The sequence below is a fragment of the Eublepharis macularius genome, chromosome 5 (genome assembly GCF_028583425.1).
Source record: "Eublepharis macularius isolate TG4126 chromosome 5, MPM_Emac_v1.0, whole genome shotgun sequence".
NCBI lineage: Eukaryota > Metazoa > Chordata > Lepidosauria > Squamata > Eublepharidae > Eublepharis > Eublepharis macularius.
Window position 1 is genome coordinate 6,567,101 of NC_072794.1, and position 24,672 is coordinate 6,591,772.

Consider the following 24,672-nt stretch of genomic DNA (forward strand, 5'->3'; position numbering starts at 1 on the left):
ATTGTATTATTCTCCAGCAGATGGATATTGATAACCATGCACCAAGCATTTAATTCGGTTTTGTGGCCCAGTCCTGGGAAATCAGCCCATCTTATTACTGCTGTTAACCTTCCCCTTGTAGCATCATTAGTAGCATTTCCCCTTCTTTTTTCCAGGTCACTGAAGTGGTAATGATCTATGATGCAGAAAAGCAGCGGCCCCGAGGTAAAGGAGAATTTAGTTTGTCCTGGAAATTTCTTTATCCTCTTCCTCTAGTCAGATGGCAAACTCTCACAACATCCTACCCTTCTCCCCAGAAAAGCAGTTTTATATATTTGTTGTGTACCATTGCCTCAGGAAATTTCATTGAACTATTCTCTTCATGTAGGCTTTTCATGCAATTTCATCTGGTATATGTGTCTTTTTGAAGTTGGATGTTACATGTCCATCTCCCCCCCACTGCACTGGGTGTTTTCCTGAATAAACATGCAACACCTGAATTTAAGATGCTTGTTTCAAGTAGCAAAATAGAAAAGCAAAGGGGGGGGGGAGTAACAAGCTAGTCCTAAATTTTTGTCACTCCCTTTTTTCAAAAACTGAAGACACATTAAGACCTAACAGCTCACTTCTCAGGGTTACAATTATTTCTAGCTGTCAGACTAGAACCAATTTTATTATGCTTTTTTGTGTGTCCAGTGACTAGAGTTGACATTCATGGTTAAGAACCCATGTTAATGAACTGCTGCTTGAAAAGTGCTGTAACTGAAGATCTCTGCTGTTCCGTTTTTATGTCAACAGCTTTTCCCCAAGTCAGTAGGCTGAGTAATAAGCATGCCTTGTCTTCAGTCCCAGAGAAATAGCTGCTGTGTTGTCCAACTTTCCATTGCAACACTCACCTTTCAGTTGACTCTCAGAGGCAGTATTTAAAAAATGTCATCAAATGTGAGTTGCACCCAGCCACCCTGTAGCATGTTGAACATGCTGGAAAACAGTTTGCCATCTGGACTCTCCACTCCTCCTTCTTGACTCCATTATTTAAAAACAATATGTCAGTTTTTCAATTCATATTTATTAAGCTGTTAAGTCTTAGTTTTTATTTTTAATTTAGACATACATCTTTAGTGGCATATTTAAGTGTTTCATAGTAAAAGTACAGTAAACATAAGTTCTTTCTTTCCCTTCTCTCTGTGAACTGTTTTGTGATTAATATCTCTTTAGATTTCTTCTCTCTAGGTGATAATTTATCACAGAGGTACAGGCCATTTCAACAAACGAAGGCAGGATCAGGCTTTGACTTTATCGGAGTGTAAACGAAGTTTCAATATTTGGGAAAGGGCAACAGGGAGTGACTTATTTTGATGCCTTCATTCATTTTGCAACAGTTTTGCATTGTTTAAACAGAAAAATTCACAGAAAAAGCAAAAAGCAACACCTTTTTGGTGGGTAGGTAATTTTTTAAAAAGAAAGTAGTGAAGGCAACAAGAATTTTCTCCTCTGGACAAAACCTCTGTCCTCTTTGTCCACTCTGAAGACCAAAGTGTGATCTTTTGAGTCGTCTTTTCAACTTGCCCACTGACAAAGCAAGAAATTCTGAAGGCTTTCTAAGTGGTTTTGTCTTTAAAGCTTCTTAAGGCCTTCTTCACAAATAACTGTTATCACTGCTTGTGACTTACAAGGGAGAAAATGGCAACCTGTTTTGCCGAATGTGAGTCAAAATCCAGAGACAGTAGCAATATTGGTGGTGCTGCCCATGCGTGCCGTGTTGTAACCAGTGTGGGCAGCTCATGTTGCCAAACATGGGCAGGGCTGCTGTCCATGTTGCAGGGGTGCAGCCTAGATGTTGTGTTGCTGCAAAGCCTGACCCCACAGCAACACTGTTAGCAATGAATTCAAATTATTGGCAGCTGTGTGCATGTGCAGCTTAGTCACTTGTAAGATGCAGCATTTAGCCACTGTCTGGATGGCCCATAGGTTCCATTATAATCCTATGATTTCTTTTCACTTACCACAAGTGCCACATCTAAAGCAAACACTTGGCCAAAGAAAGGTCCTCTAATTTTCTTCACTGGTCAGGTACCATTTGCCTTTTTATTCCCAAACAAACCACTTTCATAACTGGCAAGCCAGCTCAGATGTGGATGCTAAGGGGACCAGTTCTTTACCCACCTTGGATTGTTGTTTGGTCAGGAGGAAGGTAGTTATATAAATATTTTAAATAAATAATCACCAGCTAGGTTTTTAGTCAGATTCTTTTTCTGCTCAATATCTCGTCCTGTAAAACACTGTCAAGACCCTGCACAGTTCTTTTTTTACTTTGAAGATCTGCTTCCTTAATATCTTGCTTGCATAAATTATTTTTATTGCCTTATGTGGTATTCAGGAAGCTTTACTCAGAATCCCTCTGCCAAGTGCCTTATTCCCCTTTTATGGATAGGCCATTTAGTTTGAGTAGTTAATGGCTTGTTTTGAGCTATTACTCAGTGCCTCCAAGACTAAATACTGACTCCCTCTAGGTGTCCTAAACCCTGACATTCTTTCAACCATTTCACCCACTGTGGGATTATGCAGATTATTTTCCCACTCTGTCCTCACAACAAAACTGAGAGCAGGCAGGACTGGTAACTTGTAACTTGCCCAAGACTGCCCCAGTGAGCTTTGTGATTTGGGCTTTGATCTCTTGGGGCCAAGTCATTAAGGTATTTTTCTGTGAATCTGAAGACTTCAGAAAGAAAGAGATTGGAGTTCTTGGACTCCTCCATGTTTTCAGGAGCACAGATTTTTACAGCACATTCATTGCTGGTGTCAAGTCCAGTTAGCTCCAATGCTTAATAGTCTTAGAAACCCTCCTCCAGTATCATACAGTTTTCTCAGCCACTTCTGGACACCTTTTATTTATATCAAGGAATCTTAAACCATGTTCACCAACCTCCTCCTCTTCCATCTCCTCAAATATTCAGACCCTCCCTCAGATGCTCTGCCTATCCCTATTCTTACTGAAACTGGAATTCCTTCAGCTTATCCTGGAGCCTGTTTCAGTTCCCAGCAGCAAAAAGGCTTCTGGGGTTCTATCTCCATTTGATTTCTCTTTACACTCCTATGAAATGGCACATGAAGCCAATCCACTTCCTGCTTAGAATTCCCACATCTTTTCTCTCTTTTGAAATCCCTTTGCTTTCTTGCCACCTCCCCCTTTTCCCTTACTTTTGAAGAAGAAAAATGATCTTCTGTAAAGGCAATCAGTAAACATTTTCTTGATGACTTCTCCATTCCACCTGTTTTGCCTCTTAAATGAAATCTCTCTCAATAACTTGGCATTGCTCAGATGCTGCTAGAAATTTCTTCTACCTTCAGATCATTATATTAAGATGAAAAGACTTCGTTCTTTCAGCTGTTGCATCACAGACTTAACTTCGTTTATACTGCCAGCCTCCTGTATGCAAGAGATGCTTTTTAAAAGTCCCCCATTCCACATATTTTTGTTTAATTTGTTTCATACTCTTGTTGCTGAAATTTTGACCTCCTGCAATCTGTTTTGGCCTGTATCTTTGTGTCTTTTTAAATATGAATCTTCTCTATAATAAGGCTCCATGGGCTTACCCAACCCTGTTGGATAAGCTTAGAGAGACACTAACTGTTACAGACACTGTATTTTTTTTTCTGTTGAACGCTTTAGAGCAAAAAATGGCTGCTGTCAGCACTAGCTGCAAAGCAAAATGCAAACCAAGGGAGAAATCTTGGGTTTCAGTAAATAACGCCCTGTCCCAGCACCATTTCCCCTTAATTTTATCAATTTCTAAATTAAAATGAAAATAAAAGCTGCTTTACCGGGGGAGGTGGAGATTGCATCAACGAATGGCAGCTCTGAGTTGATGGCATTCAGCAGTGGGACAAGTTTTGCTGTTCTGCACAGATCCATCTCAGGGGCTTGTTTGGGTTTTTTTTTACATTAAGTGCCAAGCCACAAGGAAGACTGCCCCTAAAACATATTTGGGCACTCCCCTTATTGTGTACCTACACTCCCAAGAACACCTCCAAAAAGTTGGCTTTTGGGGAACCTGCACAAGCCTCCATGTCACTTGAAACCCTTGCTTGAACCCTTGGTCCGCCCCTAATACTGTTCATCATCCTGTTTTGTGTCACAACACCCTGCTACCTTGATTCACTCTTCGTCGTTGGCTAGGTTTTGGATTTATTACTTTCGAGGACGAACAATCAGTGGACCAGGCTGTCAACATGCATTTTCACGACATCATGGGCAAAAAAGTGTGTAGTTGTAGTTTTATTTTACCTTAAGATAAAGCTGAGCCTTGGGGCAACTGGCAATTTGTCTGGCGAATATTACCTGGTAGCTTCAGAGTAATGTTTGTTGGGAAGTATTGAAGAAGAAAGAATCCTCAAGGATGAAGTCAGATTCAGAAACGTCTCAAGTATCTGCTTTAGCTTAATAGAAACTTCATTTTCCACCTGTCCAGGGATAAGGAACAACCCTCTGTAGACCTAATTAGAAAGCTAGTTTGGTGTAGTGGTTAAGAGTGCGGGACTCTAATCTGGATAGCTGGGTTTGATTCCCCACTCCTCTGCTTGAAGTCAGCTTGGTGACCTTGGGCTAGTCACAGTTCTCTGGAGTTTTCTCAGCCCCACCCACCTCACAGGGTGTTTGTTGTTGTGGGGATAATAATGACATACATTGTAAACTGCTCTGAGTGGGTGTTAAGTCATCTTGAAGGGCGGTATATAAATCTAATGTTGTTTTTATTATTATTAATTAGGGGTGTGCACTTGAAAAAAATTAGGGCTTCCTGCTTCGGGCTTACCTGAAGCAGGAAAAAATCCGGAATAACCCTAAACCCAAAGTGGCAAGCTGCTTCGGGTTCAGGTATTTAAGCTGCTTCAGAATGCTCTGTAATTATCCATAGCGCACAAAGCAGCACTCACATCCAATGGGAGGGGAGAAGAGGGAGTTCCTTCTTACCCTCTCCTTTTGGATGAAAAAGCCTCTGTGGAGTTTTGAAAGCTCAAAGCAGCCCTGAAAAGAGCTGATTTGAGCTTTTAAAACTTCCAGGCTGGCTTTTTCATCCAATGGGAGGGAGGAAGAGGGAACTCCCTCTTTCCCCCTCCCATCAGGTGAAAAAGAGATTGGAGAACTTTGAAAGCAGCAGCGACACTTTTCTCGCCACTGTTTGCAAATGGCAAGGTAAGTTCTGCTGCTCTACACAAAGCTTCCCGAAGTGTTCTGAAATGCTTCGGAAAGCTTTGCTTTGGGATTCCCTAATCAGCTCAGCAATGCTGGGGTCGATTTGGGAACCCCAAATCTACAAATCGGGCCCAATTCGTGTTAAAAACCTGAACGGGAAACCCGAAGCGCACACCCCTAGACCTAATTATTAAGAAGGCTTTCAATCAATGCTCTTCAAATTGTGTTTTCTAGAATGGAGGGATTCCATGGAAGCCTTATCAAAAGTTCCTGTCAGCAGATGTGCTTGCTTGAGCTGCTGTCTTGTTATCCATCTTTACCCACAATGCACAGTTATAGGAGAGGGTTGCCCCATTTTTGAAAACACCCTTGATTTGTGTGAGGACAGGGCAAAAGTTATACCCAGTAGACCTAATTGGTCCCTTGCCCAACTAGGAAGTACCATTATAGAGTGGATCCCCTTCCAAACCCCGTGCAAAATTAGCTGTTCTCAAGCAGACAGTACAAAAAGGGCTCCCTGAAATTTGAAAATTAGACTTAAATTTCAAAGACATGTATAGAATATTTCATTCCAATGCATCTAGGGCATTATTCTTGTGTGGCTGCATTCATGGGGGCAAAGGCAAGTGGTGTTAGGTACTTCCACAAGCCTTGTTTGGAAGGATGTATCTTCTGTTGTGTTCACATGTGCTTTATGTCCAAGAATACACCACCTCTTTCCCCAACACCCCACACATGAACATGTTCACACAACACACACGCACACAAGCAAGTAGAAAAGTCAAATTGACTGGGTGGGGAGATGGTTGTTTTGAAACGCCAGTGAAATTTCTGTGTTGTCAAAGGCTCAGTTTCCCATTACCACTCCTTCAGATGTGTGTTCCATATTCCATATTTCTGCTGGGTGGGGGGAGGAGTGGAAGAAGGCTGTGTTTTAAATGGCCTTTTTTGAAGGCTAAATATGAACAAATTTGACAAAGCATCATGAAGGAATGGTTTAAACAAAAAAAAATTGGGTCACTTACTGTGAAACTTTGATACGAATTCACATTCTCTTTTATAGCTAATAGTATTTTTAACCACAGTACAGTTAAGTGACCTTTGGTTGTTGTCATCTTCATACTGTGTTGTTAGCACTCGATGGGTGGGAGGGCTTTGCCTTCCTGCTCTCACTCTGATAAAGCTACCCTCCTCTGAGCATAGCTTCTCCCCTGAGGAAGTCAGCTACAGGAGAAGAAGGAGGGCCTGAGTAGTTCCTCACAGCAAGCTCAGCCTTGAAATTGCCCCTGCTACTGCAGAGGGAAACTTGAAGGGACAATGAGAGATTCTGGTGCAAACCCAAAATGTTTGCAGGTAGCCAATTTTGCATGGTGGTGCCAACATTGATAGCTGTCATAGCAGAGCTCTGGAATTTTAAAAGGTTATACTGACTTTTTTTTTTTTTTACTGAAAAACAGGTATACAGAATTAAGTCTTGCCCCTATCTCATTTCCGTTTTCTTCTCTCCTTTTTCTGATTGGAGCCTCTCAGTGGTCTGCTAATTTTACCGTAATAAGTACTAGAAACTTGCTTTTTAAAGATAAAAATAAGTATGCAACGATTCCCTGGAGCTCTCTAGAAAATGCCTACTAGAATATTCTAATTACTATTGAAGTGGCAATTTAGGTGAATAATCCACCCATGTGAGAACTTGGAGCTCTTGCTTCCCTGTTGATAGTTCAGCACAAAATCACACTCAGTAGCTGCTGGCAAACTGACAGAACATACCAGGCAGGGGCTTCAGAATACCTTGGTACAAGACAATGGGCTGGCATCAGTTTCAAAGGCAGCACCCTCAGTAGGCCTTATTGCAGTTGAGTATGGAATATCCTTTTTCTGCACAAAGTGCATGCCAAAACAGCAAATGGAGATAAATTCCAGCACAAACTGGATGGGAATGTTGCCATAATGTTACATACAGTCTTATGCGAATTGAAGCAGAACCATGTTTAAAGCATATTGATGCACCTTGGACCAAAGGTGTTCTGATGCATGTCTGTCAGGATGTTCTGTTTACCAGGTAAATGCCAAATTGCCATCTTTGAACATCTCATCCCCTTGTAAGTGACATTTAAATGTCCTTAAAACACTGTCACCGTCTGGAGGATTTCTGAAAGCATCTTGCCAACAAAGCAACTCCACAGCCGTAGTTTCTATTTGAAAGTGATTAAGACAGTTCAGTAGAAAAACTTGCCTTTGTGAATAGCAGCCATGTTGCTTGAGTGCATTAAGACTCATTGCTTTTGACAGGTATGCCCTCCTTGTTCCCTTCACCATACATCAGGCTTTCAATTCAGTAGAAGTGCCTGTGCAACTGTGTATATTTATTACATTGCTACTCACCTTTCCTCTCAAGACCTCAGGGCACTGATGGTCTCCACGCAGATACCTCCTAAACCGAGGCCAGCTTAGTACCAGCGGGGGTTGCTTGTACCCCATATAACTTTCAGATTGTGCCCTGGACTCTTCAGAGAGGCTAATTTGTTTGATTTGGTTAAGTGTAACCAAGACAAATCAAATTATTGCAAGCTTTAAGTTGACGGATTTAGATTAAAGGTGTATGTTTTTGAGCAAAGTGTATTACTTGATGAGAAGCTCACTTGAGGTAGACCAGATACTCTTATTGGCTGTGGAGCACTGGTGTACATTTTCTTAAAGGAAATGTGACCTTTTATTTGCAAAACGCACACACCCAGACTTAACACAGTATGAAGGTTTTGCTTCTTATTGACTCAACTGTCCATTTTTTTATTACCTGCATGTTTGTTTACTTTTTTGTTAGATGTAATGTAAGGTTCTCTTATCACATCCATTCCTTCTGACATTGTTTGAGTTAATAGAGGTTCTTTAAGCGTTAGCCTGGGGAAGGTAAGTCTCTCTCTTCCATTAGACTTTTAAATTTTTTTAAAAAACCTTAGGTTTTTAAAAATGGTTTTTAAAAAAGAAACTGAAAATTAAATGTGTGTTTCTCAGGTATGAACAGAGCTGAAATTGCTATTTTAGAAGTGGTGGATTTCTGTCGTAAATTCCATCGCTTCCTTCAGTGAAACCCCACAACCACGACTACCAAAAAGAAAGTCTTATTAAAACATTAGTACCTTATTTTATCATGCTCTCTTCAACTTTACTTGTAACCCTTTCATACCTGTGAGGCAAGATGTTAAAGAGCTGTAAATTGAGAGTGAAAATTCTTTGAGTAGCTACCATTGCTTCTTATCTAGAAAGTAAAATGATTTCTTTTAATGCAAGAGAAATCTTGCTGAGGGGCTGTTTTCCCCTAACTTTGCATGAAGTGAGAAGACTCTTGGAATGGCTTGCTCTGACATCCACGGTACCTGAGAAACATGTACTTTTAAAAATAAAATGTCCTTAAATAAGAGCTTTTAATACTTTTTAAAGTACTTAGCCATAAGTCATAAGGTGCTAAGATAGAGTTTTTAAGTGTAAATTATGGGTGTGTGAGAAAGGGAAGAAGGGAGTCAGTTGACCACATGGCGTCTCCCGCCTGAGCATCTGGTCTCTTTGTTTAGGTGGAGGTAAAGCGGGCCGAACCTCGGGATAGCAAAAGCCAGACTCCAGGACCTACAGGCACCAGCCAGTGGGGAAGCCGGATCATGCCAAGTGCTGCAAATGGCTGGGCAGGGCAGCCCCCACCTACCTGGCAGCAAAGCTATGGGCCTCAAGGTACCCCTTTCCAGTGAACATTGGGATCCTGGGTTGACTTCTCAAGACTGTTTTAAGGCTCTATTTTAGATTTCAAACTGGCTCCTCTTCTGTTTGCTCCCAAGTCCAGTTCAGTCTTTCCCTGAAAGCAGAGATCTTGTTTCCAAGATGGAATACATGCCCCTCCTTTCCCCCCATACTCCAAGCAGGCAGCTAAACATGCTGTGGCCATGTGAGTCTTCTCTGTGTCTCTTTGCATGGTGTGGCCACAAACACCAACCACAAACAAAAATAGTTGGACAGTATCTAATTTACTGACGTGCCTCTGATGAAGTTGCAACTCAGCCTCATTAAGAGAATTATGTTGAAAGATTGCATTATGTGAATTTAACCCCCAACCCCATGATGTGGAGGGAGGTATTCTGAATATTCTGCTCACTGTGTACTGGAAGCCCTGTCTGTATCCCATTCAGTTTGAAATGTTTGTGGACAGTGGGTTTTGTCCTACCATTCCCTGCATCAGAGAAAGGTGCCACCACTAGCCGAGCAGAGTGGAAGGATACAATTTGGAATTGCACAGAAAGTGAGCTACAACAGCACTTTAAGCCCTAAAAGCTGTTTAAATGAAAATTAATATTTGTTGCTTTCTGAATGGCTACTGGATACATGGAAATGTTCTAAAACTGGTATGTCTGTCTCTTATTTCTTTAAACTTATGGGCTGTCGGTATTTGACCTGATCTCTCATTCAACTCAGATGTCTGCTGCATCTCACATGACTAGCCTTTTACCTCTGAGTCTGCAGCCCCATCTCAAAAGTCCTGTGAGGCATTTCCCACCAATTGGTAGGAATACTTCACATCAAAATAATAGTGTACTGTACACAGTGAATAACTTTTCTAGTGGACTTAATTTTTTTTGATGTTCTCACAGCCCTTCTGGAAATAAGAGATGATTATAACACCTGTACTCTTCTGGGTGAAGTAGGTATAGGAGCCTTATGTAGCCTCTTTTTGTTTTCCCTCACCTTAGGTATGTGGGTACCAGCAGGACAAGCGCTTGGTAAGTGTGTTACAAGCATTGAAGATCCTAGGGCAGGAATTACTTTTGCGAAGCCAAATGATCAGCGTCATGATCTAGAATAGTTAATATGCATGTGTTTCTTTTCTACATCCTCCAAAGGCCCCTAGCAACTGCATTGTTGTGAGGTTGTTAAAAGAGTGTGTGGCAGCACTCTTGATATTTGAACTCTGATTTCTACAGCTTGTTCTCCTGCATTTGGTTTTTTTCTTGTACTAAGCCTAGGATTTTTCAGTTGTGAACAGCTGTTGGGGAGATCAGTATGTAGAGAGTATTGTGCACTTGCTTTGATGCTGCATAATAATGTGGTTGCATTGCTAAAGAAAATAAAACTGTACGTTTGTGGCACTCTAATGTGTGACCAGATTACTCTCCTAAGACATTTTCCCTGTAATGCTACACATTTGATACAACCAACCCCCAAACAATGCAAAAAATTCCATAGAAGTTTTCCCCTGGACTTCTGCTGATGGGAGGAGATGAAGCACTGCATGCCCAAGGTGAAAAATCAAAACACATAATTATTTATACAGATTTCTGAAATAGTTTGAGGTATAGTAAACAGTGACATTCAAGGGCTGATTCTGATCTAGAATTCACCAACCTCAGGCTTTTAAAACTCCTTTTTCTCATTACTTCTCTGCCCAGGTGCATATGGCCCCCCTCCTCCAGGTCGAGGAGCTCCACCTCCACCACCAGCTTTTACCTCGTACATCGTCTCTACACCTCCAGGAGGATTCCCACCCCCACAGGGCTTCCCACAAGGATATGGCACCCCACCTCCCTTCAGTAAGTATTCCTGACTGTAGCAGCCCCAGGGTTCAGTGCGTGTCGATGCTTGCAGGCACACACTGATTTGCTCTCCTTATCTCAAGTCTGTAAAGGGGGCAGGGAAGTGGGAAGGCTTCTTGAGGGCATTCCTTCCCCACCTGGGCCTCAGCTGAACAAGTAGGAGCATAGTGTAGCCCAGGACAGAGCCCTGGTGGTCATACTGTAGTGAATGTTCGCCCTCCTGTTTCCCCTCTCAGGCTTTGGATATGGTGCTCCGCCTCCTCCACCTGACCAGTTTGCCCCTCCTGGCGTTCCTCCACCACCTGCCACCCCTGGGGCGGCACCACTAGCTTTCCCACCACCACCACCACCATCTCAGCCAACTCAGGACATGAGCAAGCCACCGACCGCCCAACCAGAATTCCCCTATAGTCAGTTTGGTAAGTGTTTGGCATAGAATCTGTGGGTCTCAATCACTCCTCCCGGCTTTTTCAGCTTCCTTTTTCTTATTTATAATGACTTGGGAGGGGATTGCATGCAAGTAGCATAAGACAGGGGGTCCCCAATGTAGTGGGGTCACATGGTGTCTGTGTACAGCTTTCCTGGTGCCCATCAAGTGTTTTTATAAAGCACATGGGGCTGGGTGGAGCTCTTGCCCTGCAGGGCTTCTGATAGGTCATTGGATATCTGATTGACTATGCAGATTAAAATGTTGTTTCAGCAATAGCTGCCACTAGACTGTTAGTTTTATTTTCTCTAATTCCCTTCTTCTCTGCACGGGCTCCCTGTATGTATCGGCTCCACTTCCTGTAGTGGCCATTTTGTGGTTGTGCTCAGCCCCTGTGTCAGAATTCAGAAGTGCCCCACAGGCTGAAAAAAGGTTGGTGATCTTGCCATAGAATCACTCTGGCAAAAAGTTTCAAAAACATACATAATTGAGATTGTGGTCATCTCTGCCTTTTCAAAGGTGTTTTCTTGGAATTAATACACTTGGCCTGTTTTTATGGAATAAGTATACTTGGCCTGCGGTGATCGTCGGTGTTAAGCAAAAGCTGACCCTTGAGAACTTTCCCACATCTGGCAGAACTGCCTCATATGAACACAATACCCATTTGTGGGAGAAGACTTAGGGTAATCATACTGAGTGTCAGCTGCAATTCAAGTGAAGCTTTTTTTTTAATTTTATTTTTTTAATATTATTCAAGTGAAGCTTAAGGTCTAAGAAGGGGGGTGTTACCCTGAAGAATTTGGAGTGGAGCAACTCATCTAACTGAATTCCTGGCTTATATGAGTAGGCCCCTCTTGGAAGTAATATTCCAGGCCTGAAAAGGGCTTTAAAAGAACATTTGACTCATAATTTTGTGAAAAATTGAAACAAATGCAGGAGTGCTGATTTGCAAACTTGAGTTGGCCAGTGTAAGTTTACATAATCTTCTGTGGATATTTTGTAACTGCAAATTGTGGGTTCCTTTGGGCTTCACAGAGGAAAACTTCCAGGATCAGTTATGGTTATAATTTTTTATGGTTTTAATTTAACTGCGTGTTGATTTCAGTGCTCTTAGACACATGTTCCAGACATATTGGATTGTCTAGGAAATGCTCCAGGGGCTTAAGCCAGCTGATTCTGGCCTTGCTGTCAGATGGGCTGGGGTGGGCTTGCTCCTGGAGAGGTTTTACATATACACTTTTCCTGAAGGCTTTGTCCCTGCAGTTCAATAGTGTGAGGTAGCAGGGCCTTTGATTTGCAGCCAGATTGTAGAGGATTTGACTGTTGTGTTTTGAGGGGTCATGTTATCCTTGGAAGGATGAGAATTTGTGTCAGGGTTGCTTTAAGACATTTATGCCCCTTTCTGTAGGACTACAGCCTTGCATTGGACTCTAGCACAAACGTGCCGGGGTGGTGGTGGTGGTGGTATTGGGTTGACATTTGAGGAAGGAAGGCATAGCAAAATGGACTTGCTTTCTGCTTTGATCTTGGAAGCAAAATGGAAGAGTCGGCCTGAATCTGAGAAGAATTATCATTCATCTCCAGGCAGTGTGGAAATCACTTTCTTGAGGTATCCAGGCTGTCACAAATGTTTTAATGTTACGTAGATGAACTCCAGTTTCCCAGGCCCCATCAGTCCCTCCCTTTCCCCCTGAACCACAGTCCCTAAAGTTCCTGGATATCTTGCTTTCCTCTTGTTGCAGTTCTGCAATTCCTCCTTCCCAGAGACCCAACCTACTCTAAGCGTAAAGATTTTCCACAGGGAAAACCCAGACTAGATAGGGAAAAGGTTATGTGGCCATCATGGCAAGCTTTTGAGTGGTCAGGTCGCCTTCTCATGATCACTGCAAATATAGCATCATCTGATTGGAAATATGACTGGCAGATTATATGGGCTGGTGTGGAGTAAAGAGAGGGTTCCAAATAGGGGGTTGTTCAACATTGATCCTGCAGGGTGACTTTTAAAATGCACAGGGGTCTTTTGACTCTGGAGATTTCTAGCACCAGAAAAACCCATTGCAGACTTGGGTGCTCTTGCTGGCTCTGGAACACCTTGTGATTCTGTGATGTCCAAAGAAATTTTCTGTCAGCAAACTATATTTAGCATATGGGGGATGGAACTGCGAGGCTGTCTGGAAGTTTGAGATAACATCTTAAGGAAATATTGAGATGGTGAAGAAATGTATTCTTGAGCCAGTTTGATGTAGTGGTTAAGAGTAGGAGGACTCTAAATCTGGAGAATGGGATTTGATTCCCCACTTCTCCACTTGAAGCCAGCTGGGTGACCTTGGGTCAGTCACAGCTTCTCAGAGCTCTCTCAGCCCCTCCCACTTCACAGGGTGATTGTCGTGAGGATAATAATAACACACTTTGTAAACTGCTCTGAGTGGGCATTAAGTTGTCCTGAAGGGCAGTATATATATTGAATTGTATTATTATTATTATTATTATTATTATTATTATTATTATTATTATTATTATTATTCTCGATGTGCCAGAAAGCTTTCCTAATCCAAGCATTGCTTTGAAATTTTCTGCATGTGATAGAGGAGGCTTATTGAATGGATAAGTTTGCTTTGTTGTCTGTTTTGCAGTGGTCCATTAAACTGTAATCAGCTGGTTAGAAAGGCCCCTTAACTGGTTTAAAGGAAATGGACAGGATTGTAATATGGGAAAGGGGTTGTGTGGGGTTAAGGGGTTGTGTGGGGTTTTTTAAAGGAAAATTGTGTCATTTCCCCATCCACACACTGCAAACTGCATCTCTATACAAACCTCTGAATTACAGAAGATCCTTAAAGGCTTTCTTCTCTGTGCTGGTCAGGATTAAGCTGACCCTGCAAGCATATGGGGAGAGGTGTCTCATATGATCATTTCATAAACATGCTGTAATCCCACTGCTTATTTCCAATAACTGCAGAGGTTTTCCTTTACATTTGGAAATTTGTCCCTCAAATTTAAGAGAGAAGTGAGGAAAAAATACAGCGGAAAGTCAGAAAATAATTCCTGCTGTCTGGCATGTTCTCCTAGGAAAGAAGCTACAAAGCATTTCTTGAACTCTCAAGATAGGGCAGTATAAGAGATCCTAACTTAGATTGTTCTCTGGACTGGAAAGGCTTGATACTCAGGATTGGAATGGTTCAGGGCTAGCCAGTTAAATTTCCAGATCCTTTTACCTGATCATTTAAGGCCATATACCACAGGTTCCAAATAATTCTTGCTTTACATGTATGTTTCTATCATCCAGTACTAAGCAGTATTATATCAGCAGGGTTTTCTTTTCTGTTCTGCACGTTTTTACTTTAAGATGCATAGTTGGTAAGATTTCTAAATGGGGCTACAGACATTGCTGAAATTATTCTGGCATCTAACATACCCTCAGGCAGTGTCTTTGAAACACTGACAGTCCTTTACAGCTAGGGTGACCATAAACACTGCATTGTGGGTAAGTCTCCCTCACCCTTTCCAAGAGAATTGTAGGTTTTGTGCAGGGCTCTCTTGGGGGTTTAGTCACCCTGGTTTCCTCCATTTCTTACCAGGGCTGGGTACCTATTCTCAAGACCCTTCAGGCTTCGGGCCAATTCTTTGTTTACACACTTATGGTCAGGCTGAGAAGTGAGTTACCCTAGGTAGGTGGAGCATCTTTACACCAAACCTCTTGCTTGTAATCTGTGTGTTGAAGGGATTGGGGGTGGGTTGGGGAGAAGTAACCTTGTTTTTCTTGCAGGTGGTTCCCCTCTTCAGAGGCTGGAGGGGAGATGATTGCCCTCTCCGTGGCTTCTTGACTTCAAGCAGTCACTAACTCCTGTTCAAAGTATTCTGCTTCCCTGTCCCATGAGCAGATGTTTCATCATTATTCACTACCAGAAAATAATGTTGAAGATACCTATTCTCATTTATTCACTTTCTGCTCTGTCCAGACAGACTGGATATTTGAGAGTAACTTCCCACCTCTGTCCCCCCCCCCATCTCTTTTTGACATGAAGTTAAATAAGGATATCCCAAAGCTCTTCCCTGTTGTACTTGCTTGAGAAGAAGCAGACATCTCTGTGATGGGCAGGGACACCCCGAGAGAGGCAAAGCAGCACATATTCAGATAACCAACTAAGAGTTCATACACCTGCTCTGCCCTCACTGCAAGGAGAAAGGTGTTAAATTGCAGTAATTTTTTGCGTGTTCATGGCTTTTAAGATCCTATCTTCCCTTTACCCTAACTAGTTGTTAGGCCTGGACAGATATTTTTTTTTAAGGAACAAACCCTTTACACAAGATGTTGTTGCTTATGTAGACTGTAGAAGGTGCCACTTAAATAGTACGTCTCTGACAAAGTTCAGTAACTTGCTGCTCAGCACTGTTTCTCCAAATGCAATAGTTTTCCTTTAGAGAAGGCAGCTGCTAAGGATGCTGATGCTTCTTAGGCCAGAATATGGGAAGAGTCAGCCAGCCTCAGCTTGGGTAGTGATGCTTCCTGTGCAACACTAGCCAGCAGCTAAATTTGACTTGCAAAGGACCCATTAAAGCCAGCCCAAGATAGATAGATGAGGGTGTGCTAAAAATTTATCTTCTGCAGTTTTCCCCTTCCTTACCTGCCTGCGGCTAAGCACCACAACTAGGAAACATTCCTTTTAAAAAATGTAAGCATTACACTAGTTGCAGTGGATTAAATATTAACCCTAGAATACTGAGTATATTGCTAACATAGATTAAAATCCCTTCTTCACCCATTAGCCTGTAATGGAAAAAGTGGATGTCCAGAGGTCAGACATGAGAGCATCTTTCTCTTTTGATGTTTGCAGGGATACCCAGAAGCAATGAAGGGTGGAGTGGTATTCCTTTGTGGAGGTGTTGGAAGGTTCACATACAGTATACTTGCATGAACACTATAGTGTTAGAACAGATATTTCCTGGTTGCTATTGTAGGGTGAGGAAGAGTCCCCCTCCTACACTGTTGGATGGACTTGGGAAAGGAGTTAGCTTGCTGCTTCCAGGCAATATAGTTGCTGACTCATAGTATGGAGCCATCTCTAGAGATAGGGAGGGTCCCAGCCTTGCTGTTCCCTCAGAGCAATGTGTCCTTATGCTTCTAGTACGTTGGTAGATGGAACAGGGAATATTTTCACAAGTTAATAGGAAAATTGGCTTCTCTTGTGGTGCCCTCCACTCATGGGAAGGGGAGCAGGCCTGTTGTTCTTTAAGCCATAGACAACACTGAGAGAGATTCATGTTCTCTAAACCTTTGACTTGACCATCAAGATGCATACAAAGCTGCCTGTAAACTTGTAGGTATGTTTAAATAGATATTTTGAGCTCAGGAGATGCCTGTGGAAAATGCATTATAGATACATGCAGGTGTAAGATTCTGAGAAGCTGTTCTGCAAGTTTGAGTTGAACTTCCAAGTGAGAGAGGAAATGACAAGATAAAAAAACTCAAGTTTCTAGGCTGCTGCTGTCCGTAGCTTGGTCCCCTGGGGACTGTCTTGCCACTTTGGAGCTGCATCTCCTGTACTGGTCTGAATCCAGTTCTGTCCGTTTCACAGTTTTTGTGCCATCCAAGTGGAAGGAGTGACCCCATCCCCTCCAGTTCTTTCATCCTTGATTGTGGAGGCTCAGAAGAAGTGACTGAGTTGGTTCCAGTGAGATTCCTGTACAAGCAAGCTGGCTGATACCTTTGTATGCAGGTGGTCTCTATATGGGGAGAGAAGCCACTTGATCAGCCTTCTTTTTCTGTGAACAGGAAAATGTCTCCCTGCTTCCAAAGCAAGAGCCATGATTTTGTACGATTTTGGACATCTGACATTACACTGCACGTGAAACATGCTGCTGATATAAGCAGCTGTTTGCACAAGTGAACTGGCTGAAATATAATTGGACTCTCTGAAGCCTGACTAAAAGTAATTACTCGGGTTTTAGCATTCAGATGAGACTGTTCAGAGCTCAGTTTGTGGGTAGGTAGCTATGTGAAATCTTGCTGCATCATGGTACCTACTAACACAGTTCAGTCAAAAGGGGTGGTATTTGAGTTCTTGTGGATCTGAAATGTCTCTCATAGGGACAAGAAGCACAAGCTATCTTTGATATATCAGGTTTATCACATGCTTTCAATTCAAACAGGCAAAATCCTGTCAATATCTAGCAAGATAAGTTAGTACCCCAGACTAGCTTATCTGCTACTTCATCCTCTTTCTATTTTGCTTTTTGTTTGGGGAGGGAAATCATGGACAGTCCTATACTTTGGTCAGGGGAGATCATGGCCGCCCTTCATCTTCTTCTGGGTCTGCTTTTGTTGCTCAATCTGATTGTGTCAAACCATTTTGCAAAGAAGCATTCTTCTCAGAAGAGCCTAGCAACTTACTGCCTTTCAGCCCCACAAAATGAAGACAGTTTGCAACAGGACTTCTGGTTCCTGTAAATAAGTAAGAAATGCACTGGCAAATGTGTAAGTCTGGGAGTTTTGTTTTTCACTCCCATCTCCTCCCTGCCCCCCTTGATACAGTCTTGTCATCAAGAGAACAAAATCTGAAAGTAACACCTAACAACTCGGGTCTGAGGTTCTTTGTGCACTGTGATATGTTGTGTTGTTCATTTTGTATTCTGGCACTGAGGGTACTTAGTGGAAGAGATGCTGACCTTCGTCTCCTCCCCCCACCCCTTTCTTTTCTGCCTAGGGTATGGACAAGACTTGAGTGGTTTTGGACAAGGCTTCTCCGATCCCAGCCAGCAGCCCCCCTCCTATGGAGGCCCTTCCGTGCCACCCTCAAGTGGGCCACCTGCAGGGGGCAGTGGTTTTGGCCGTGGACAGAACCATAACGTTCAAGGTTTTCACCCCTACCGACGCTAGCACCAACCGCCTAGAAATCAGGGAGTTCTGTCCAGAGCAGGATATCTGGTACCAGCTGAACCCAGGAATCCTAGACTTCTGAACTTGTGACAATCACCTACTTGCCGGAGGGAAAAAACCACAAACATAACATCTTGGGAGGGGGGGTGTTGCGGGGAGGAGGAGGCTTTTGAAAATGCAGCTGTGGGCAGTGTTTGGACTGCAGTTTTTAATTTTTTTCCTTTCTCTAACCCATCAGCACAAATAAAGAGAGTGTCACTGGTTCAAACTACAGGGTTTTAAAAACGTCTTCAGCTTTAATTAAAAACTTCAGGTTTCTTTCTCTATTTTTGTTGGAAATTTAATTTTTTCCTGAGCCTTTGTTTTACCATTATATTGTAAACTTTATGTTTAAAGAAGAAGAAAATATATACATTTACAGATTGAGATTTTTAAGAGAAAATTTTCTACTATGTATGCTGGCTTATTTTTAATTTAAAAAAAAAAACAGGGTTTCCGTTAGCACGGCTTAGATGCAAGCGAGGGTCAGCTTCCAGCCTCCTTTGTTAGTGTGGTTGGTCCAGAAACTCTGGGAATTTAAAAGAAGGAATCTACTGTGTGTGTCTGTTTCTTTTTTTTATCCGTTTCTGAGCTGGTAACAGCGCAGGGGCAGAATTGTTGAAAGGCACAGTGTCACTTCCGAAGCACAGCATTTCAATCTGGGCTTCAGATTCTTTAAAAATATCCTTTTGGGATGTGGATTTCATTAAGGGGTTAATGGAGGCCTTGCAAAGATGTAGATTTCCCTCAGGCAAAAACAAAACAAAAATTAGTGCATTTTGCACTGACCAGTGATTATCCCTGGTTTGAATAAAGAGAAATACATTTGGATTAGAAACACAGACTTGTCTCCACTTTTTATTTTTTCCAAGCGCTTGCCTTCCACACATCTTAACAGCTCCAAGAAGCCATCTGGCTTGCATTAGCTAGCCCTGGCTGACCAGCAGCAGGGCTAGTATGTGTCCCCTTCTGTTGTTTCAAGAGTTCCTTGTAAGTCGTGCCTTGCTATTGCAACCACCCCCCATGAGTCCTTTATCTGATCTGTAATGTGAAAAATATTAACTACTGACCTCTTTAAATGTTTTTAGCTTTGAGAGTGTGGGCTATCTTAATTAATCTAGTTTAAAAAAAAAAACCTTTGTAGCCTCCCCTTTAGGCTTTTGTAAAAAGATAAGCACTTCTCCTTATATTAAAAGTAATCTTAGTTTGGTTATACAAAGAGGTTTCCATTATATCATCTGTATTCTAGATTTGAATATAGTGTTTCCTAAAGCACTAGCCACACTTGGCTCAGTCATGGTATGAAGGACAAACTCCTAAAAAAAATCAGGAAATGAGTAGGCTCAAGCAGTAAAATAAGTTTTGTTGGGGAACTAATTCAACTATTTGGATCGTTCAGCATGTTGAGTACAGGCACATGTAGCTAGGCAAATTATGGTCTCTGCTGCTGAGCCCATTTGATGAGCCTTCCAGGTCTGAGAGCCAAGCTACAAGTGACGCCTTACACAGGTTGGACACTTGTCAGCTTCCCTCAAGTTTTGATGGGAAATGTAGGTGTCCTGGTTTTACAGCTTGGCTCTCCATAGACCAGGATGCCTACATTTCCCATCAAAACTTGAGGGAAGCTGACAAGTGTCCAACTTGTGTCAGGCGTCACTTGTAGCTTGGCTCTGAGTCACTGGGATTATGAAAATACAGGGGAATTGGGAATTTATTCAGCTCAAGAGCCCTTAAAAGGGTAATAAAAATGCATATGTTCAGTCTAAACTTGCTGATTTCACTGACCATCAAAATCTTAACACAGGGTTAAATGTGCAATGTATATTCCAGTTCTGAAAATACGTGCCAAAGATTCAGCAGCTCTCAGAACATTGCATTAATTTCCCACACAGGCAACGTGATGCTTAAGATTCTTACAGCAAAAGACTCTCGAGAAAAAAAAAAGAGGCACAGGAGATCATATTGCAAATGTAGAATGGTTAATGGAACAAAGGTAATAACAATAACCCAAAGTATTCCTGGTAGGTTGACATCCAAATCTCTGAGCTTTTCATTTTCTCTAAATAGTCATTAGATGTGATCCATATAAATTATTTGTTACAGATCCTTTTCAGATCCCTTACCTTTTCCAATTTGATATTTCTGTGTAACCCATGTAACCCTCTTTTTCCTCCTATAGAAAAAAGAACGTGTTTTTTAAAGCTTTTTTATTTATTTCAAATAAACTCCAACATAAACACACAAACTATAATTCAGTCATTGATAACCATCTCATAAATAAAATGAAATGCAACATCTAAATCCTATATAAACAAGTGAGTTGAAACCCAGACGTTTACAATAACTGCAATTAGCTTTTTGCTAATTTTTAAGTGTAAAGGGACAGAACCGCATTGGAAGCTGAGCTTGGAGGTCTCACCTAGATGGCACCTTGTAGATGTTAAGTATTATACGAAGGCAGAGACTCGTTCCTGAAAATGTGAATTTCTGTTGTATAAATGAACTTATCAGAGCTCAGCTGCTGTACACATTCTCTGTCACACATCCATGCCTTTGTCAGCCCTCAGGGCCAGAAGCTTATTACTTTAGGGTTATTCAGGAAAAAAGTGCACACACACACACCCCCTAGATAGTATATGCACATGTTAACAGCATCACAGTAGACCATACCATCCGGTTGAGGTGTCTAGAGACAGAAGCGGGCATCAAAGGATGTGCCTTGGACTGGTTTAAATCATTTCTCATGGAATGGACTCAGAGGGTTGCTGTTGGAGACCAGTTATCTTCAGAATGGGAATTATCTTGCGGGATTCCACAGGATGCAATCTTATCTCCCGTGTTCGACCTCTAGGTAAAGCCTTTAGGAGAACTCATTCACAGCTGTGGAGTGGGATGTCAGTATGTAGATGACACCCAACTCTATATCTCATTATCCAAGTCCCCACAGGATGCAGTAGAAATCTTGGGTTGCTGCCTGACAGCTGTGGTCAAATGGCTGAAAATGAACAGATTGAAATTGAACCCAGACAAGACAGATACGATGTTCGTTGGGAAGGTTAGGATTAGGTTAGCAGCCTCACAAACCAGTTGATCTAGCAAAGCTCCTCTCCTCATCCTCAGCTTAAATAGCCTGGCTGTGCGGGCAGCTATTCTGAAGGCATCTTCTGGAATTCACCCAGCTAGGTCTTAAAAGGGCCAAAATCCTACAGAGGATTAAGCAACTTAAAAATAAGCTTTTTGAGCAAACGGGGGCAAACTCCAGGAGAGGACTAAGTACTTAAAGAGTAAAATGAAATTAGTTGGATAGCACCTTACATTTATTGCAGCATAAGCTTTCGTGAGTCACGGTTCACAATTCCTAGGGTCCTAAGTTGTTAAAAGGGTTTTTGATGTTTTAAATACATGCTTTAAAAAACTTTGAAGTGTTCAAGGTGCCAATGGCCTCATGTTCAATTTTCCTACAACAGATTAACACACCCTTCTACTTTCAGGTAGTTAGCTGTGTTGGTCTGCAGTTGAACAGAAGGATTTTAGTCCCACGGCACCTTAAGAGACCAACAAGATTTCCAGGGTGTAAGATTTCTAGAGTCAAAGCTCCATTCTTCAGATACAAGATTGTTCCGATTCTCTGGTTGGTTATGAAGGGGCTGTGATCATCTATATAAAGACAAGTGTCCTGGCTGACTCATCAATGCCCAGCCCAAACCCCTAGACCTAGAAACATGAAATTCATAATGTAAACACCCACTAAGAAGAGATTTTAAGAAATTTGCCCTCCTAAGGGGGTAAAAAGGGGTCAAATGTGTTTTCCCAAAGGGATATAGCTTCCGTCTGTGGCTGGCAGACTGCTGCCTCCTTGCACCTCGCCCACTGCCAGCTCAGCCACTCTTCCCTGATTGGGCCAGTCTCTCAAGGTCATTTGCATATGCAGCCTGATTGGTCCTCACCCTCTACCTTCTAAATCAGCCGCAGTTGCTATTGGGAGTCATTGAATGTGTCCTGAGGTCAAGTGCACCTCCCAGTCTTCCCCTCAAAGTTCAGTGGGGTTGCCAATCTCCCTGTGGGGTCTGGCTTTCCTGTGTGGATAAGCCAAAAAACAAAGCATCTCTCCTGGATAAACAGATCTAAGCCAAGAATGGTATCCCACAACTGGGAGCTAATAGAATGTAATAATTTAATCAGTGAAAAAGTGCAAAGTGCTACTAACAATATATCAAATTTTAAGAAGTATAATAAAAATCTAAGATTTATACAAAATGACAATATTCTCAAAGTGGATAAGACTGCCAAAAAAAGTAATACATTCACCCAGAAATTCAACAGGTTAGAACAAGAAATGTATAAACAATCTTCAAAGCGGTGAGTATCCAAAGTATAACAAAAGGCAATCTCTGTATTTTCATCAGGGAATACAAATAATCCACCATGCATCCACTGGCACACATGGACCCTCTTTTGTAGCAGTGTATGGCTCAACCTGTGTTTTGGCTGTGTGTCAGTGGATGCATGGTGGATTATTTGTATTCCCTGATTAAATTAAATAGGTACCCGCCACAAGAAAGAACCATTGTACTGTTTGAGAATTCCATGCTTTATGAAGAGTTCTATTAGGTGAGCCCCAAACTGCCTCTGAAGAAGTCTAGCTGACAAAACACCGAGATTTACAGCCTGGCCTTGTGTAGTGTAGGGCGGAGGGGTTTCTGCTTATTGGGCACTGGCTTCTTGGCGTCACCTAAAGAAAAAAGAGATGCAGTTTATTACTCTATACCTTTGACCTTTGTGATACTTACCCTCTGGATGTTCTCACATCGTTTCTCCAGCTGCACCTATAAAAAGAAGAAAAAACTACGTCACTTTCAAGTATTTATAGACTATTTCTGGCACTGTGCAGCTTAGCATTTTTGCCTGGCGGCTATGCAAAACTATCTTCTTGTTCTTTACATTTTGTTTATAGGAATAATCTGTATTTATGATACATTTATTCATACTGGTTAACTTAATTTATTAGAGCACTTGCCACTTTACTATTCATTAAACTCTAAAAAAAAATCTATTGGTGTCAGGCTATGGATGACAGGCTATGGCAGATAGATCCCTGTACCATTGCAGCAAGAATCCGGGCTCTTGGTTAAATGGTTTTATTCAGAAATCAAATTATTTCCACAGATATGTCCATAAGGTTACTCAGAAGCAAGGTAAGCTACTAAGCAGTAAGGATCAATTTGACAGGAATGGCAACCTGTGAGAAAACCTTTCCTCTTAACTCACACATTTACTCCTTCCCCCTCTCATCAGCCAAACAAGAATTTTGACACGAAAGCATCCTGAGAATGTCTCACATATTCGTACTATCAAGTCTAGACACTGAGAAAGCAGGAGATCAAAGTTGTAACATAATAGTGCATGGGAGTGAGCAGGGTACAAGGTCAGAAGCCACAGGGGGAACGCACTTCGCCTCCAAGTCTCCCCCCTCCTATCCTAACCGGCTGGAGGAGGGGAAGGGGGATCGCAAGCTTCAGCCTGCAACCGCCCTCCTCTGGGCGCTCTCCCCGCCACCTCCGTTCACCCGCAGGTGTCAAGGACGTCCCTGACACCTGCGGGCAAACGGAAGAGGTGGGGATCGCAGGCTTCAGCCTGCAACCGCCGCCCCCCTCCGGGTGCTCTCCCCACCGCCTTTGTTCACCAGCAGGTGTCAGGGATGTCCCTGACACCTGCAGGTGAACGGAGGGGGCGGGGATCGCAGGCTTCAGCCCCCCCTCTCCGGGCACTCTCCCCGCTGCCTCAGTTCACCCACAGGTGTCAGAGATGTCCCTGAAACTAGCGGGCGAACAGAGGCGGTGGGGGTCGCAGGCTTCAGCCTGCACCTCAGGGGGTAGTGCGGTGGCACAGGGCTCCAGGCTGCTGCATAGGGCTCCACAGCAGCAGCAACCCCGCAGCCCAGCTGATGTCCCTCCCCCTCCCTCCAACCAGGTAAGTGGGTGGGGGGAGAGATTGCCCGGGGGGTGGAGGGGTTCCCCAGCAGGGGTGGGAGGTGGGTGTGAGGGAGTTGCCCCCTCACTTCTGTATGCTCCGAATATTTACGGAGCATACTGAAGCAAGTAAAATAGCATAATTATGGTATTTCCGAAATTTTTCCCTGCTTTGGGTAAACCCGAAGAGGGAAACCCGAATATTTTCAGGCTGCACACCCCTAGTTGTCACCACTCCTCCTAGTTGAGCTGGAGAGAAGACTATCAATTATTTCCTCCTTTTGGCTTTCGTGTTGGGGCATGTGCGAAAATGCGTCTGCTAGAAAATTTGATTGGCCAGGGAGGTACTTCAACGTGAAGTTGAACTTGGAAAAAAATTTTGCCCACCTTAACTGTTTGGCATTCAGCTTGTGGGGTGTGCGTAATTCTTCTAAGTTTTTATGATCAGTACATATTTCAAAAGGTAATTTAGCCCCTTCTAACCAGTGCCGCCAGGTGGTAAGTGCAAATTTTACCGCAAAAGCTTCTTTCTCCCATATGCTCCAATTGCGTTCAGATTCAGAGAATTTTTTAGAAATGTATGCGCAGGGATACAGTTTTCCCTGTTTATTGAGTAG

At 42.6% G+C, this 24,672-nt stretch overlaps 1 protein-coding gene across 4 annotated transcripts in view; it reads left to right on the top strand.

Annotated features, from left to right (window-relative positions):
- DAZAP1 (DAZ associated protein 1) overlaps window positions 1-18,928 on the top strand; it is a 60,865-nt gene extending 41,937 nt beyond the window's left edge. For 2 of the 4 annotated variants that reach the window (XM_054979434.1, XM_054979435.1), the window contains exons 6-12: window positions 156-204; window positions 4,160-4,242; window positions 8,743-8,896; window positions 9,907-9,936; window positions 10,603-10,743; window positions 10,983-11,165; window positions 17,875-18,928. In XM_054979434.1, the coding sequence (XP_054835409.1) occupies window positions 156-204; window positions 4,160-4,242; window positions 8,743-8,896; window positions 9,907-9,936; window positions 10,603-10,743; window positions 10,983-11,165; window positions 17,875-18,047 (813 nt within the window). In that variant the 3' untranslated portion in view covers window positions 18,048-18,928. Of the gene's footprint in view, window positions 1-155; window positions 205-4,159; window positions 4,243-8,742; window positions 8,897-9,906; window positions 9,937-10,602; window positions 10,744-10,982; window positions 11,166-14,748; window positions 14,839-17,874 lie in introns of all 4 variants that reach the window. The other 2 variants (XM_054979436.1, XM_054979437.1) reach the window with 2 other exon arrangements.
- Window positions 18,929-24,672: the final 5,744 nt, after the last annotated feature.